This window comes from Odontesthes bonariensis, chromosome 18 (genome assembly GCF_027942865.1).
Source record: "Odontesthes bonariensis isolate fOdoBon6 chromosome 18, fOdoBon6.hap1, whole genome shotgun sequence".
Lineage (NCBI taxonomy): Eukaryota > Metazoa > Chordata > Actinopteri > Atheriniformes > Atherinopsidae > Odontesthes > Odontesthes bonariensis.
In genome coordinates, this window is record NC_134523.1 from 518555 (window position 1) to 534122 (window position 15568).

At 45.3% G+C, this 15568-nt stretch overlaps 1 protein-coding gene across 1 annotated transcript; it reads right to left on the minus strand.

The window, feature by feature from the left end:
- Positions 1-3: 3 nt before the first annotated feature.
- cap1 (CAP, adenylate cyclase-associated protein 1 (yeast)) lies at positions 4-13467 on the minus strand. The gene is made up of 13 exons (XM_075450025.1): positions 13332-13467; positions 7705-7803; positions 7520-7620; positions 7329-7406; positions 5889-6032; positions 5698-5783; positions 3521-3626; positions 3179-3362; positions 2517-2698; positions 2293-2416; positions 1386-1468; positions 1162-1305; positions 4-752 (listed from the first exon to the last, which is right to left on the minus strand). Exons 2-13 carry the CDS (start codon positions 7799-7801, stop codon positions 669-671), a joined length of 1413 nt encoding a protein of 470 aa, XP_075306140.1. The 5' UTR covers positions 7802-7803; positions 13332-13467; the 3' UTR covers positions 4-668.
- Positions 13468-15568: the final 2101 nt, after the last annotated feature.

Below are 15568 nucleotides of genomic sequence, written 5' to 3' on the forward strand. Positions count from 1 at the left end.
GAGTTTATTGCAACAGTTTAATGATGTCTCAGTACTGATGATGTTGGACCCAAAAAATAAAGAAAAGAAATTTAGTAAAGATGATCAGAAGTTTACAGACAATCACTGATCTGTGCATGTGAGTAAAGGTGCAGCCCGTCTAACCTTCTCTAACGTGGAATGTTTCTAACATTTTGGGAACGTCCTGAAGGGGAAACTGGGAATGTTAACCTCCCGGCTTCATGTTTGAATCCTCAGAACCGACTTTGCCCACTGGACCTTCTAGTTGCTGCACGCAGTGGAGGTGATATGATGCTCTGAGTGGTTGTTTTATAAGTGCCTCACCGGGGAATTGCATAAAATGAGGAAAAGAAGGAGAAGGAGGAGGAAGAGGAGGAAGCATCCTGACCGGCTGCAGAGAAGCTAATCTACGTGCTCGGCTTTCAGACAGAAATATGAAACGGCATCGAGCTGCTCGCTGCTGATTGGCTGGAGGATCTGCTCCAGAGAGCGAGCAGCCCTCTCATTGGCGAATGGAAGGAGCAGCTGCAGCTGTGATTGGCTGATCAGGAGGGGAGGAGGGGGGGTTAATTCATGAATTCTCAGTCTACAGTGTGACAGTTAGCTGGTGGGGGTGGGACGGGTCGATCAGTCGGGGTGGGGTGGTGTGGCGAAGGGCGGGGCCCGCTCTACCCGGCGATCTCTGTTGCTGTGGTAACGAGCCTCTTGCCGTCCCAGACGGTCTTGAACTGCTCCGGAACAGGAATCTCCGTCTGAACACACAGAAAAGAGCAGGTTAGCTTAGCATAGCATAAAGAGAGAGCAGGTTAGCGTAGCTTAGCACACACAGAGCAGGTTAGCGTAGCTCAGCACACAGAGAGCAGGTTAGCGTAGCTTAGCACACAGAGAGCAGGTTAGCGTAGCTCAGCACACAGAGAGCAGGAGAAAGCAGGTTAGCGTAGCTTAGCACAAAGAGAGCAGGTTAGCGTGGCTTAGCACACAGAGCAGGTTAGCGTAGCTTAGCACACAGAGAGCAGGTTAGCGTAGCTTAGCACACAGAGAGCAGGCTAGCGTAGCTTAGCACACAGAGAGCAGGAGAGAGCAGGTTAGCGTAGCTTAGCACAAAGAGAGCAGGTTAGCGTAGCTTAGCACACACGACTCAAAGCTTCCTGAGCGACTCACGAATTCTCCGTCCTTGTTGGGAACCAGGATGTTCATCTCGGAGCTCTTGGCGCTGATGATCTCGCAGCTCAGAGAGTCGCCGCTCAGGTAAACATGGCAGCCGTCCGTCTTGTTGATGGAGATGGTCGGGACCTTCCCCATGACCTTCAGGCAACGAAAGGCAACGAGGTTAAACACGTTAGCGGCGTGCCCGTGAACACCGCGGCGTCCCCGGGTTTCCTCACCTGGACCTTGACGTCTCTGCAGTTGATGACCTCCACGATGCCGACGACGTCGTCGAACACCAGCCCCATTTTCTTACAGTTATCTGTGGGAGACGCAGCGGTCAGCACCAAATGTGGCTACAGCTCTAACAACTTCTCTCAGAGTCCAGCTGTGAAACTCTTTCTGACCCGATAACAAGAAAAAGGCTCAACTTTGGCTGTGTTAGAAACCTCCTGCTAACTTTAACTTTTTTTAAGTTCCCGGATGCATACTAGATTCTCTGAAATGTTGGGTATGCATCATGAGGTTACTACTCATACCCAAACTACCCAAGATGCAACGTAACGTGACGTCGCCGATCGTCATTTCCTGTCAAAACGGCAGTTTCAAGCTAGCTACAACGAGGGTAGGTTCACTTCCTGTTTTCAAAACAAAAGCACCAATTGTATGGTAATGGCTTTCCCTATGATAAAAGGCAACGGGTATTTTATTTTGTGAAAATAACAGGAAGTGCGTTGCTCACTGCGGCTAGCTTTAGTAGCGCCGAATTCGTGGGAACAAAATTGTAAACAGCCGGTATTTTGTCAGGTTTTCAACACGTTGGGGATCTAAACGACTACTTTCTCACCTGAAAATGTTTCAAATGTTGCTAAAGTTTACAGAGTTTAGAGCTTAAGAGAAATCAGCTTCAGGCCGGCTGATTTCGGCTCGGGCAGGAGCGAAGTGCATTGTGGGTAGACGCTCTGCATACTGTCTGATCGATGAGTATGTAGCATGTAGTAGGCGGGTTCGAACACAGCCTTTAACTTGTCTCTTTACGTCGCTGCTTCAGACGGTTTCGGCCCGGTTCTGTCGGGTTAGAGACTCCACAAACAGAACCTGGTGCTGTTCTGGAGCTAAATGTTCCGGGTAAAGCTGTGTTCTTACCGATGGTGATGGAGTTGATTTTGCCTTTAACCTGCAGGGTGCTCTTGTTGCACTTGTAGGCGTAAACCACCTGCTTGAGCTCGGTGTCGCTGATCACCAGGTTCTGGACGCCGTCCTGGTTCTCCTGAAGCCCAGAAGAAGAAAACAGAGTCGGATCAGAGAAGAAGAAGAATTTAACCCGCACCTTTTCCGGAGCCAACCGAGCTCAAACAGCAACAACTCACCACTTTCCACTTCTTTCCGTCCAGCTCCAGAACCGGCGGCAGCGAGGGGGCGGCGGCGGAGTGCGGCGCGGGGCGGGGGGAGGGCGAGGCGAAGGGTTTGGGCCCGGAGCGCACCGGAGCGGCCTGACCCCTCAGAGTCGGGTTTTTGTGGGTCTTCTTGTCGTCGCTGACGTGCTTCAGACCTGAAAAGGTTTGAGAAGGAAAGTGTTGGTCCAACAAACCGCAGGTGCGTGCACGCGACCACGAGCACGAACGTGTGACCATGCATTATTATTGATGTGGGGCGTTCCAAACTACGATTAAAACGGAAATAAAGAAACAAAATGCAGCTTTTAAAACAATTTTAATTCTTTTATTTATTATTTTAAATATTAAAATAATATTTATATTATAATAATATAAATACATTTTTATTTATTTGGGGAGTTTTAAACATTTTAAAGTTTAAAAAAATCCAAAATTAACCGGATTAAATTTCACATTTTTTAACAATTCAGTTAATTCATTCATTAAAAATAATAATAGTTCATTAAAATAAAAATTAAACAGAAATGTAAATATTAATAAATAAATAAATACATAAATAAATAAATAAACAAACAAACAAACAAACGTGTCGATGGCGTCTGACCCCGACAGCGGCTGTGACTCCGCCCACCTACCTTTGGTGATGTCCGACCCCTTGTTGATGGAGGCGAACAGGGCGTTCCGGTTGTCGTCGCCGCCATCGCCGCCGCCGCCAGATCCGCTCAGGTCCATGGCGGGAGGCGGGGGTCCAGGGGGAGGAGGTGGGGGGCAGCCGCCGGCTGGAGGGGGCGGAGCTGCACCTGCCGAGGCCACGGGACCCTGAGGGGGAGGAGCCAAATACAACTTTAATAAAAACAACAATCATCAGCTGAAAAAAGAAAAAAAGTCAAACTCAGGCGTCTAAAGGTCATTCTGATAAACATCTGTTTCCCAAAGTTTAAAGTTTAAATAAAGATTTGAGGCAGAATTAGACTCACGGTCTTGCTCCAGGTCACCCCGGTGGTGTGGTGCTGTTTGATGTAGTTCTGCAGCTCGGTCCAGATGGACACGTAGGCCTTCACCCAGTCCACGTGTGTCTTATCCCTGAGGACGAGACAAAGGTCAGAAGTCAGAATAACGTCTCTGAGCTGAACCCGAGAATTCAGCCCGCTGCCCTCATTTATCCGACGTTAACAATGTAAAACACGTTAACCCACGATAACCCACGTTAAAAACGATAACCCCCGATAAACATGTTAACCCCGTTATACACGATAAACAAACACGTTTACCACGTTAAACCCGTTAACCCACGATAACCACGATAACCACGTTAAACCACGATAACCACGTTAACCCACGATAACCACGTTAACCCACGATAACCCACGTTAAACCCGTTAACCCACGATAACCACGATAACCACGTTAAACCACAATAACCACGTTAAACCACGATAACCACGTTAACCCACGATAACCACGATAACCCACGTTAAACCCGTTAACCCACGATAACCACGTTAAAAACGTTAACCCCCGATAAACATGTTAACCCCGTTATACACGATAAACAAACACGTTTACCACGTTAAACCCGTTAACCCACGATAACCACGTTAAACCACGATAACCACGTTAAACCCGTTAACCCACGATAACCACGTTAAACCACGATAACCACGTTAAACCACGATAACCACGATAACCCACGTTAAACCCGTTAACCCACGATAACCACGTTAAAAATGATAACCCCCGATAAACATGTTAACCCCGTTATACACGATAAACAAACACGTTTACCACGTTAAACCACGATAACCACGTTAACCCACGATAACCACGTTAAACCACGATAACCACGTTAACCCACGTTAAACCCGTTAACCCACGATAACCACGATAACCCACGTTAACCCACGATAACCCACGTTAAACCCGTTAACTCACGATAACCACGTTAAAAACGTTAACCCCCGATAAACATGTTAACCCCGTTATACACGATAAACAAACACGTTTACCACGTTAAACCCGTTAACCCACGATAACCAACGTTAACCCACGATAACCCACGTTAAACCCGTTAACCCACGATAACCACGTTAAACCACGATAACCACGTTAAACCACGATAACCACGTTAAACCACGATAACCACGTTAACCCACGATAACCCACGTTAAACCCGTTAACCCACGATAACCACGTTAAAAACGATAACCCCCGATAAACATGTTAACCCCGTTATACACGATAAACAAACACGTTTACCACGTTAAACCCGTTAACCCACGATAACCAACGTTAACCCACGATAACCCACGTTAAACCCGTTAACCCACGATAACCACGTTAAACCACGATAACCACGTTAAACCACGATAACCACGTTAACCCACGATAACCCACGTTAAACCCGTTAACCCACGATAACCACGTTAAAAACGATAACCCCCGATAAACATGTTAACCCCGTTATACACGATAAACAAACACGTTTACCACGTTAAACCCGTTAACCCACGATAACCACGTTAAACCACGATAACCACGTTAACCCACGATAACCACGTTAAACCACGATAACCACGTTAACCCACGATAACCACGATAACCCACGTTAACCCACGATAACCCACGTTAAACCCGTTAACTCACGATAACCACGTTAAAAACGTTAACCCCCGATAAACATGTTAACCCCGTTATACACGATAAACAAACACGTTTACCACGTTAAACCCGTTAACCCACGATAACCAACGTTAACCCACGATAACCCACGTTAAACCCGTTAACCCACGATAACCACGTTAAAAACGTTAACCCCCGATAAACATGTTAACCCCGTTATACATGATAAACAAACACGTTTACCACGTTAAACCCGTTAACCCACGATAACCACGTTAAACCACGATAACCCACGATAACCACGTTAAACACGTTAACCCACGATAACCACGTTAACCCACCATAACCCACCATAACCCACAATAACCACGTTAAATACGTTAACCCACGATAACCACGTTAAATACGTTAACCCACGATGACCACAAACACGTTAAACCACAACCATGTTAACCCACGTTATACCATGCTAAATACGTTAACCAGGCAGTGGCGAGCAGCTGAAACAGGAAACAGGAAGTAAAGCTTCACCCACTTCTCCTTGTAGTCCTTGAGCACGCGGTTGGTGTAGAACATGGCGGCGTCCTGCATCTCTTTGACGTAGGGACACGGTTTGGGAGCCTGGACACAGACAGAGGTTGGCATTAACAAAACATCTGGATTTATGGACCTGAACCTCCTCAGCGGTGGTCGTTCTGATGCGTCTGTGACACGTTCTGGTCTCACCATGGCGACCCATCCCAGGGCGGGGACGCTCTCGCTGACGGCCGACAGGTGGTTGAACAGCGGGGAGGTTCGGTTCTGCTCGCGGAACGCCTGGACCTGCTGGATGGCTCTGGAGACGGGCTGCAGCAGGGTGGTCAGAACCGCCTGCAGGAGTAAACAAACAGCTTCTGGTTTGAGCGTGTAATTCACAAAGCAATAAACAACAACAACAAAGACTAGCTTATGTTACTAGTAACAGTGACAGACGAGCGTCTCTCAGACTTAAATAAAGAATCTAACCGGACTGTCATTTCAGCTCAGATATGAAGCGTCCTCACAGGGATACAGAAACAGCGGCTGTGTTCGAAACCGCCTACTTCTCCTATTACTCATACCAACTTTAACTTTTTTTAAGTTCCCGGATGCATCCTAGATTCTCCTAAATGTTGGGTATGCATCATGAGGTTACTACTCATACTCAAACTACCCAAGATGCAACGTAACGTCGCCGATCGTCATTTCCTGTCAAAACGGCAGTTTCAAGCTAGCTACAACGAGGGTAGGTTCACTTCCTGTTTTCAAAACAAAAGCACCAATTGTATGGTAATGGCTTTCCCTGTGATAAAAGGCAACGGGTATTTTATTTTGTGAAAATAACAGGAAGTGCGTTAGCTCACTGCGGCTAGCTTTAGTAGCGCCGAATTCATGGGAACAAAATTGTAAACAGCCGGTATTTTGTCAGGTTTTCAACACGTTGGGGATCTAAACGACTACTTTCTCTCCTGAAAATGTTTCAAATGTTGCTAAAGTTTACAGAGTTTAGAGCTTAAGAGAAATCAGCTTCAGGCCGGCTGATTTCTGCTCGGGCAGGAGCGAAATGCATTGTGGGTAAACGCTCTGCATGCTGTCTGATCGATGAGTATGCAGTATTTAAGTATGTAGTATGCAGTATATAAGTATGTAGTATGCAGTATGTAGTTATGTAGTATGTAGTATGCAGTATGTAGCATGCAGTATGCAGCATGTAGTATGCAGCATTTAAGTATGCAGTATGTAGTATGCAGTATTTAAGTATGCAGTATTTCAGTATGCAGTATGTAGTATGCAGTATGCAGTATGTAGCATGCAGTATGCAGTATTTAAGTATGCAGTATTTAAGTATGCAGTATTTAAGTATGCAGTATTTAAGTATGCAGTATGTAGTATGCAGTATTTAAGTATGCAGTATGCAGCATGTAGTATGCAGTATGCAGTATGTAGCATGCAGTATGCAGTATGTAGCATGTAGTATGTAGCATGCAGTATGCAGCATGTAGTATGCAGTATGCAGTATGTAGCATGCAGTATGCAGTATGTAGCATGTAGTATGTAGCATGCAGTATGTTGTATGTAGCATGCAGTATGCAGTATGTAGCATGCGGTTTCGAACACAGCCATCGTGTGTGTGTGTGTGTTACTCACGTCGGAGGGCTTCTGGGAGGACGAGGCTGTGACGAGGAGCTGCCTCTGACTGGAGAACGCCTGCTTCATCATCTCCGCCTGAAGGAGGAAGAGTCACAAGGTTTCAAACAAAGATCCTCGACACCGACGGGACGTCTCACTGCGAGCTGAAGCGTCGGAACAGATTGAGAACCTGCCGGTTTAACACTCACGTGCTTCAGGACGTCTCCGCCGATCTTCTGGCTGAGGGAGAAGTACTGAGCCAAGGGTCCGCGGACGATCTCATCGAAAGCCTCGACGAACGCCGACACAGCTGCGAGAGGAGAGAACAGAGGACGCGTCGTTTCTTTGGTTTCAGAGCGAATAAAAAGAGCACCGGATGTGTTGCTCAGGTTACCTCCCCCAGCGGAGCCTCCGCCGCTGCCCCCCGACATGCCCTCCAGACGGCCCACCGCCACCTCCAGCCGCTGCACCAGACTCGCCAACTCTGCCATACCTGTCAGGTGAGGAGACACAAGTGAGGAGACACAGGTGAGGAGACAGAAAGTGTTCTCATTGTTCAGACCGACCTCTTTAACCGAGAACAACTTAGGAGTCGCAGTTCCGCTGCGGCTCTTAACGAGCTGGAGCTCGTTAGAGAAAACGACCCAATCAGGATGATGTAAAATCAGAGATGCTCACTGCGCGGCTCCTCAAGCTCTAATTGGCAGCTCGCACTCGCATAGCAGCTTATAACAATATGGTAACAATACATTTTTTCAAATAACACACAGCGAATACTGCACAGTATTAACTATTTTTATTAAGTTTGCATTTTTGTAGTATTAAGTATTTTTATTAAGTATTAATTAAGGCTTAATGGTGTTTCCTAAAGGGGGAACTGTTAAACCTGGCAACGCAGCCCGCTTAAACCGCAGAGCACGCTAGCTCCTTTAGCCAGAGCGAGATGAAGGCACAATGGATCGGTTTTTAATTAAAAATAAAAAATAAAAAAAAAGACAAAACAGCAAAGAAACCATGCTCATCCTGAATGCCTCACTGTGATTACAACAACAAACTACAAATACAACATGAAGAAAGTCGAGGACATGCACGCCAGCTTCTGCTCAGCCCAGTATTAAGCTAAATGTGGTCTGAATTAAAAACGTATTGGCTGTGTTGGTTATTTTTTATATGTAGAAATGCATATTTGCATAAGGGGACTTTAGTATGTTGTGGTAAAAGTGGCTCTTCCCTTGATTTTGCTGCCAAAGTGGCTCTGGTGAAATAAATAGTGAGTATCACTGATGTCATCAGATCCACGCAGAACAAACCTGAGTGTGTTAGTCAGCTGCTTCTGCTGCAGCCTTCAGACTCGGCTGAGGGTAAAGTGAGCCCGTGGGTCTCTGGGGTGCAGCAGACAGAACTGGAGCAGCTGAGCCTGAACCCGATAAAAAGAGCTGACCGGCCCGTTTGGACCAGAGTTTCTATCCCACTTACAGACACCGGTCATTTCATCCAGAACCAGAGTTCCTGCAGCATTTTTACCCTCCCTGCCTCAGGGGGAGGAGCTTCAGTATCTCTGGATCTCAGTGATGGTGAGGTGGAGTCAGAGATGGACAGACGGATCGGGGCTCCGTCAGCAGTAATGAGGGCGCTGCTCCGGTCCGTCGTGGTGAAGGAGAAAGGAGAAGCATTCAGGTTGCTGCTCCATCTTTGCTCCTCAGCTGTGGGCTCAGATCTGGGCAGAGACCCAAAGAAGGAGGTCGTGGATATGAGCTGCTGAAAAGAGTTTCCTTCAGAGGGGGGAGGAGCTCCACCATCCAAGGGGGCGGGGCTTATATGTAGGGGAGGGGCTACACCACCAGAAACAATGGAAACTCTCAGAGATCAAAATTTGACCAAAACTGACACAACAACCAGAACTCCTGCAGACCTCCCTCCATGTTTCTCTGGTTCAGTCAGCGACCTCTGGGTCATGGGTCTCTGTTGGATCGTGGCCTACAGCGTCGCCAACAGCGCCACCTACTGACCACAGTTCACTCTCAAACAGCTGAAAGGCTCCATGAGCTCAACATGTTGATCCCCAGGAGAAAAAAAAAAAAAAAAAAAAAAGGGGTAAATCAGAGGATCTGTGGCTGCATCCCACAGAACTGTACCGTTTGTGTGTGCATCTCCACGCCGTCAATCATCCTGAGCACGCTCAGTGCGTCCTGCTGGTTCAGAGATGCATGTTCAGAACCATCTCTTTGGTATTTGGTCCCTGAGGAGTAAATTCCACCTTAAGAGAAGGTGTGTGAGCAGGCCTCAGCACGCTGAGTGAAGCTATGCAGCTGTTACACAACCCGCCACACACACCTGTAACCCGACACCGCAGGGTGTCCCGGGTCAGGCCGTCCCGGGTCAGGCCGTCCAGGGTCAGGCCGTCCAGGGTCAGGCCGTCCCGGGTCAGGCCGTCCACTCTCACTGATGGACCCAGAGACGCTCCGGTACCAAACACACACCTGAGTGATGTCACAGCGATCCGGTTTGAAGCGTCCAATCAGCAGCAGGTTCTCCTTCAAACCTTTTCATCCATTTTACACCCATGTGGGCCCTAAAGTTCTGCTTCCTCCTGAACGAGGACTTCCAGCTAAAGATGTTGGTGGGATCGTTTCCAGGTGTGGACCGGGGGAAGGGAACACGGCTCCAGATGTGTTGGACATTTATATCACCTGCTGAGCTCCTCACCGTCTAAAAACACCAAAACTATCTAAACTAAAGGCTTCTGAGTCTGTATTAAAGCAGCCTGGAGTGAGACACTCAGGAGAGCAGCACACCTTCAGGCAGGGCCAACCAATCAGGAGTCACTCCCTGCGACCTTTACCTGCAGAAACCAGAGGTCAGCACACCCAGGTGACTCACCCTCAGCTCAGGGAGGAGCCTCAGAGAAGAAACCAACACCAGAAAAACTTCTGCTGCAGTCACAGATCCCAGATTCCTGCACATCCTGCTTCACTCTAAATATTTTTCTCGAGATGAGCTTGTGTGTGTTGGCCGAACATCAGGCAGCCAGAACCTTCAGAAACCTGCTGACGTTAAAGCAGCCGAAGGTTCAGAGGAGGCAGAAACAAAAAGGAAAACAACAAATCCCATGATGCCCTGCGCCGGCCTCCTGGGTCACACAGCTCCATGCGTCCAATTTACAGAGAGACAAAGCCCTTAATGAGCGTTCGACTTGTTCCTTAAAGGGACAGTTCGCCTCTTCTGACATGAAGCTGTGTAACATCCCATATCAGCAACATCATTTATGAACATATATTATTTTCTCCCTCCTTTCCTCTCAAAATACTGCTCGCTCTGCACAGCAGGCAGTGATACGAAGGGAGAGAAAATAGGGCCAAGAGATTGTGAGCTCTGACTTTTTCCTGGAGAACCATTTTGTGATACAAATGTATTACTCTGTTGAACGCATATTGTTCTGAGAAGCAAGACGCTTTATTTTTTAAACCCCAGCCAACTAGCCGGACTACCTTCATCAACACCAAAACGAGGCTGGAACTCTGCTCACAGGACGCAGCAGGGGGTAAGAAGATGTTCAGAAATGATGCTGCTGATATGGGATGTTACACAGCTTCATGTCAGAAGAGGCGAACTGTCCCTTTAAAGAGGCGAACTGTCCCTTTAAACCAAGGAGCCGAGGACGGACATTCAGTGGAATAAATCAAGGAAAACTGGAGCTCCACGCCTTCCACCCGTTTCATGCAGGTGTTCCCCAGATGTGGCTGCACATCAGCATCTGGTTCATGGGTCTAATTTCTCCTGAACCAGATGTTTGTGCGCCTCCTGAAAGCACAACAAGACGTTTCTGGCTCGGGTTAGTGAAGTAGGTTAGGCCTGTGTGGGGCTCCTGCCCCGGGGGGGGGGCAGATATACAGCAGGGCGCGTCCATCTCTTCATGTGCAGCCCCCTTTTCTTCCACTCCCCTCCTCACTACACACTTTCTTCACGGTGGCGGAGGGATACACGGGCCGCGGCCGTGGATCCGAGCCCTCACCTTCCTCCCAGGCAGAGCCGGCCCAAGGCATATGCCAACTACGCAGTCGCTTAGGGCCCCCACGCCACCAGGGGGCCCCAGAGAAATTAAAATAACATTGAATAATTTAAACGAAATTGTATTACACCAGAAAAAAAAAATAAAGTTGACAAAATACTAATACTAGGTTAATTTATGCCTCCTGTTGGCTGCTGCCACCGTTGGGCAAAATGATTTAAGTATTGTATTTATTATTTAGGTATTTAATTTTGATTACAACTTTATTTTTCTGTAAGATAATGTGAATGTCATTTGATTCTATTTTGTATTTTGAACATTTTGCACACCATTGCACATCTGAAAGAAATGAAACTATTTAACGTGTTTACTATAAATGCAGTCTCCAGCCTGCTGATGTTACTTTCAAATAGTTAAATTAATGAGCCAGACTTATACATCACTCTTTATGTAGAAGTTAATTAAATCATATTTATGAGTTTGCTATCCCTTTAAGGTTAAAAACAAGAATGACACCTGTATAATGCAAGATGATTACAGATAATGCTAATGATTGTGGGTCCGTTACACACATAACAGTGCAGCCTGTGGAATAATGAGGCATCTGGAGCTGAGGTGATGGTAGGGGGGCCCCAAATGAAATTCTGCTTAAGGCCCGATAAAGGCTTGGGCCGGCCCTGCTCCCAGGTGAGCCGAAGCCTCCAACAAATCACGTCCAAGCCGCTGACGCTAATGGGATCATCGGTTTTCCATCAGCTAAAGCTAAAGCTAAAGCTAGCTAACCGAGCCGGTGGCTGCTACGGACAAATCCGTGTCCCGGGCAAGTTTAGCTCCCCCCCAGAACCACAAACACTCACCCGAGGGTCAAACATCGGCAAATATAAGGGCAATAACTCATATTTAGTCACATTATGTCCGAACATTTGTCATAAATAAGGTCAACTTTGAGGCAGACGGCTGCTTTCGGGGATGAGGACGCATTTAGAGGGGTGTACAAAGTCCGACACAACACCGAGAAGCAGCTTCCTTCAGCCGCCGGTGAACAGTTTGTGTTTGAGGCCGTTAATGTGGTAGAAACAGCGTTAATGGGGCCGGTTGGGGGGGCTCCGCAACCCGGGGACACCAGAGGTGTAATGCCGAGAAGTGCATGCCTGCCGAGAAATGCGTCCCCATTCGCGGGAGCGCGCGTAAACGCGTTTCAGGCGTGTGGATTATTACATTTTTCCAATAAAGTTACAGTGATGATATTGAGCTGGCAATGGTTTTTCATTCGTTCATCTTTTTTCTTCATGTAGATGAATAATACATGTACAGCACACTTATGATAATCCCACAATTGTACAGTTTAGAGCATCCCTTACACCTATTATTATTATATTATTGTACAAATATTCCAAAGCTAAAGGGCCGTGACCATCACTTATTTGCAGTAAGCCGGTTGGAGACATTTTCTATGAATATCAGTCTTTACTCAGTGCAGCCCAGATAAAATAATCCAAAAAATTAACCTAGAACTATGAAATTCTTACTATTTTAATTTAATTTTAGAGACAATTTTGGACTTGTTGAAATTCGTATCTGTTAATTTAATCAGGTAAACAAATTCTAATGTAGTTCTATCATTCCATTCCAGACTCTTTAAAGCAGGGGACCAGCAGGGGATGCATTTTTCGGCATAACACCGGTCCTGTGTCTGCTTCCTGGATTTGTTGTGTCACACACCCTCTCTGTGTCTGTTAGCTAATGTTGCTCTGCAGAAAAAAAATGAACTTCCCTCATTTCAGAGGAAGGACAGACAGAAAGGCTGGAAAACAGCCCCAGAAACATGTCAGCTAACGGTCTCTAACCGTCTCTAACGGCCGGCTCTGTGCCAGCATCACACCGCTTTAAACCGAATATTTTCTGAATGATTCGGCGGGGACGCGCCTCCGTCTGGTTCCGCTTGGTTTTGACGCCCAAAGCCGACACAGCTCCCCCCAAACCCGGCGGCGGAGCCCCGTGGAGCCGCTTACCTGCTAACCGGGTCGAGCAGTGATTTGGTCCGTTTTTACCGTCGCGGGTGTGCGCTGTGTGCAGGTGTGCGGAGCTGACTGGGCTTCGGTCGGGTTCTTCCTGTATTTGGGTTTTTTTACCCAGCTGTCACCGCGCCGCGTTTCCGCCCTTGTTCGCGCAACTAATTCCTTTCCCATATAAGGAGCGTGGAGGCAGAGGGCAGCACGGAAGTCACAAAACTCCTGCAAAAAGAAAACTATTGAACAAACTGACATATGTGCCAAGGAGTCTCGTGTAAAAAAAAACAAATAAAACAAAGATTTAGGACAACAGTTCGTCCATAATCCCAAATTGGGAACAAGCCCATATAAGTAAAGTCGACATGTCGAGAATAAAGTCGAATTTTCGAGATAAAAGTCAACTCCTCTGGTCCATCATCTAATTACTTTATTCTCGACAGGCAAAATATTATAATTTTTTCTTATGCCTGGCCCTAATACTCTTCCGTACGGAAAAGAGTCTGAAAGCGGCGCTTTTCTTTATTCATTTATTAATTATCAAAGCTAAATTTCACATACACAAATGCAAATTTTTGAAAAGAAAACCGAATTTCTATGTTTTTTTGATTGACTTAAAGCAATACTTGCTCACAATTAAACCTTCAACTAATCATAAAGCAAAAACAACAATATGGGCTTGTTCCCAACTTGGGATTATGGACGAACTGTTGTCCTAAATCTTTGTTTTATTTGTTTGTTTTTTTTTACACGAGACTCCTTTGCACATATGTCAGTTTGTTTAATAGTCAAAGTCCTGCTGTCCCAATCCTGCTCCACCAACAGACTGAAAAACTCTTTAGTTCCTCCGGCCATCAGGCTGTACAGCAGCTCTCAGTGATGGCACTTCTGAATTTCACTGCTCACTTTATAGTTTTAAATTTATTTTTCTTTTTTTAAATTGTTTTTTTTTCATTCTTAGATTGTTTTTAAAGTGTTTATAATTGTATAAACATTTTTATTGCTATTATTATGTCTGCTACTAGATGCTTGAATTTCCTTCGGGATCAATAAAGTATCTATCTATCTATCTATCTATCTATCTATCTATCTATCCATCCATCCATCCATCCATCTATCTATCTATCTATCTATCTATCCATCTATCTATCTATCTATCTATCATCTATCTATCTATCTATCTATCCATCCATCTATCTATCTATCTATCTATCTATCTATCTGTCTATCTATCTATCTATCTATCTATCTATCCATCTATCTATCTATCTATCTATCTATCTATCCATCTATCTATCTATCTATCTATCTATATATCATCTATCTATCTATCTATCTATCTATCTATCTATCTATCTATCTATCCATCTATCTATCTATCCATCTATCTATCTATCTATCTATCCATCCATCTATCTATCTATCTATCTATCTATCTATATATCATCTATCTATCTATCTATCTATCTATCTATCCATCTATCTATCTATCTATCTATCTATCCATCCATCTATCTATCTATCTATCTATCTATCTATCTATCTATCTATCCATCTATCTATCTATCTATCTATCTATCCATCTATCTATCCATCTATCTATCTATCTATCTATCTATCTATCTATCTATCCATCTATCTATCTATCTATCTATCTATCTATATATCATCTATCTATCTATCTATCTATCTATCCATCTATCTATCTATCTATCTATCTATCCATCTATCTATCTATCCATCTATCTATCTATCTATCTATCTATCTATCTATCTATCCATCTATCTATCTATCTATCTATCTATCTATATATCATCTATCTATCTATCTATCTATCTATCCATCTATCTATCTATCTATCTATCTATCTATCTATCTATCTATCCATCTATCTATCTATCTATCTATCTAGTTTTCTTTTTGCAAGAGTTTTGTGACTGTCATTCTCTTATTATTCTTATCCTTATGCTCCCCTTGGCTGGCTTTTTTTAACGTTATGTACACATTTATATGTCGTTATTCTGCTTTGTTGCAAATAAAGTTCTAAAAAAAAAAAAAAGAGGCTGAAAGCGGCGCTTTTCTTCTTCCTCTGCATGCGTGCCATCATGACAACCAAACAGGAAGCGTGTTACCCTGCGCGTGCACCGTCTGCAATGAGAGAAAAGAGCCGCGCATGCAGAAAATATGCGCCACAAAGTTGAAATTAGACAGGACTGCACACGGCCAGCCTTTATATGTG

Bases quoted from the DNA above. Each gene is read 5' to 3' on its own strand.
- cap1 (XM_075450025.1), bottom strand. From the start codon at position 7,801: ATGGCAGAGTTGGCGAGTCTGGTGCAGCGGCTGGAGGTGGCGGTGGGC. The intron at 2,699-3,178 runs GTAGGTGGGCGG...AAACCTTTTCAG, and splicing joins GGGGTCGGACATCACCAAAG to GTCTGAAGCACGTCAGCGAC. The intron at 1,469-2,292 runs GTAAGAACACAG...CGTCTCCCACAG, and splicing joins AATCAACTCCATCACCATCG to ATAACTGTAAGAAAATGGGG.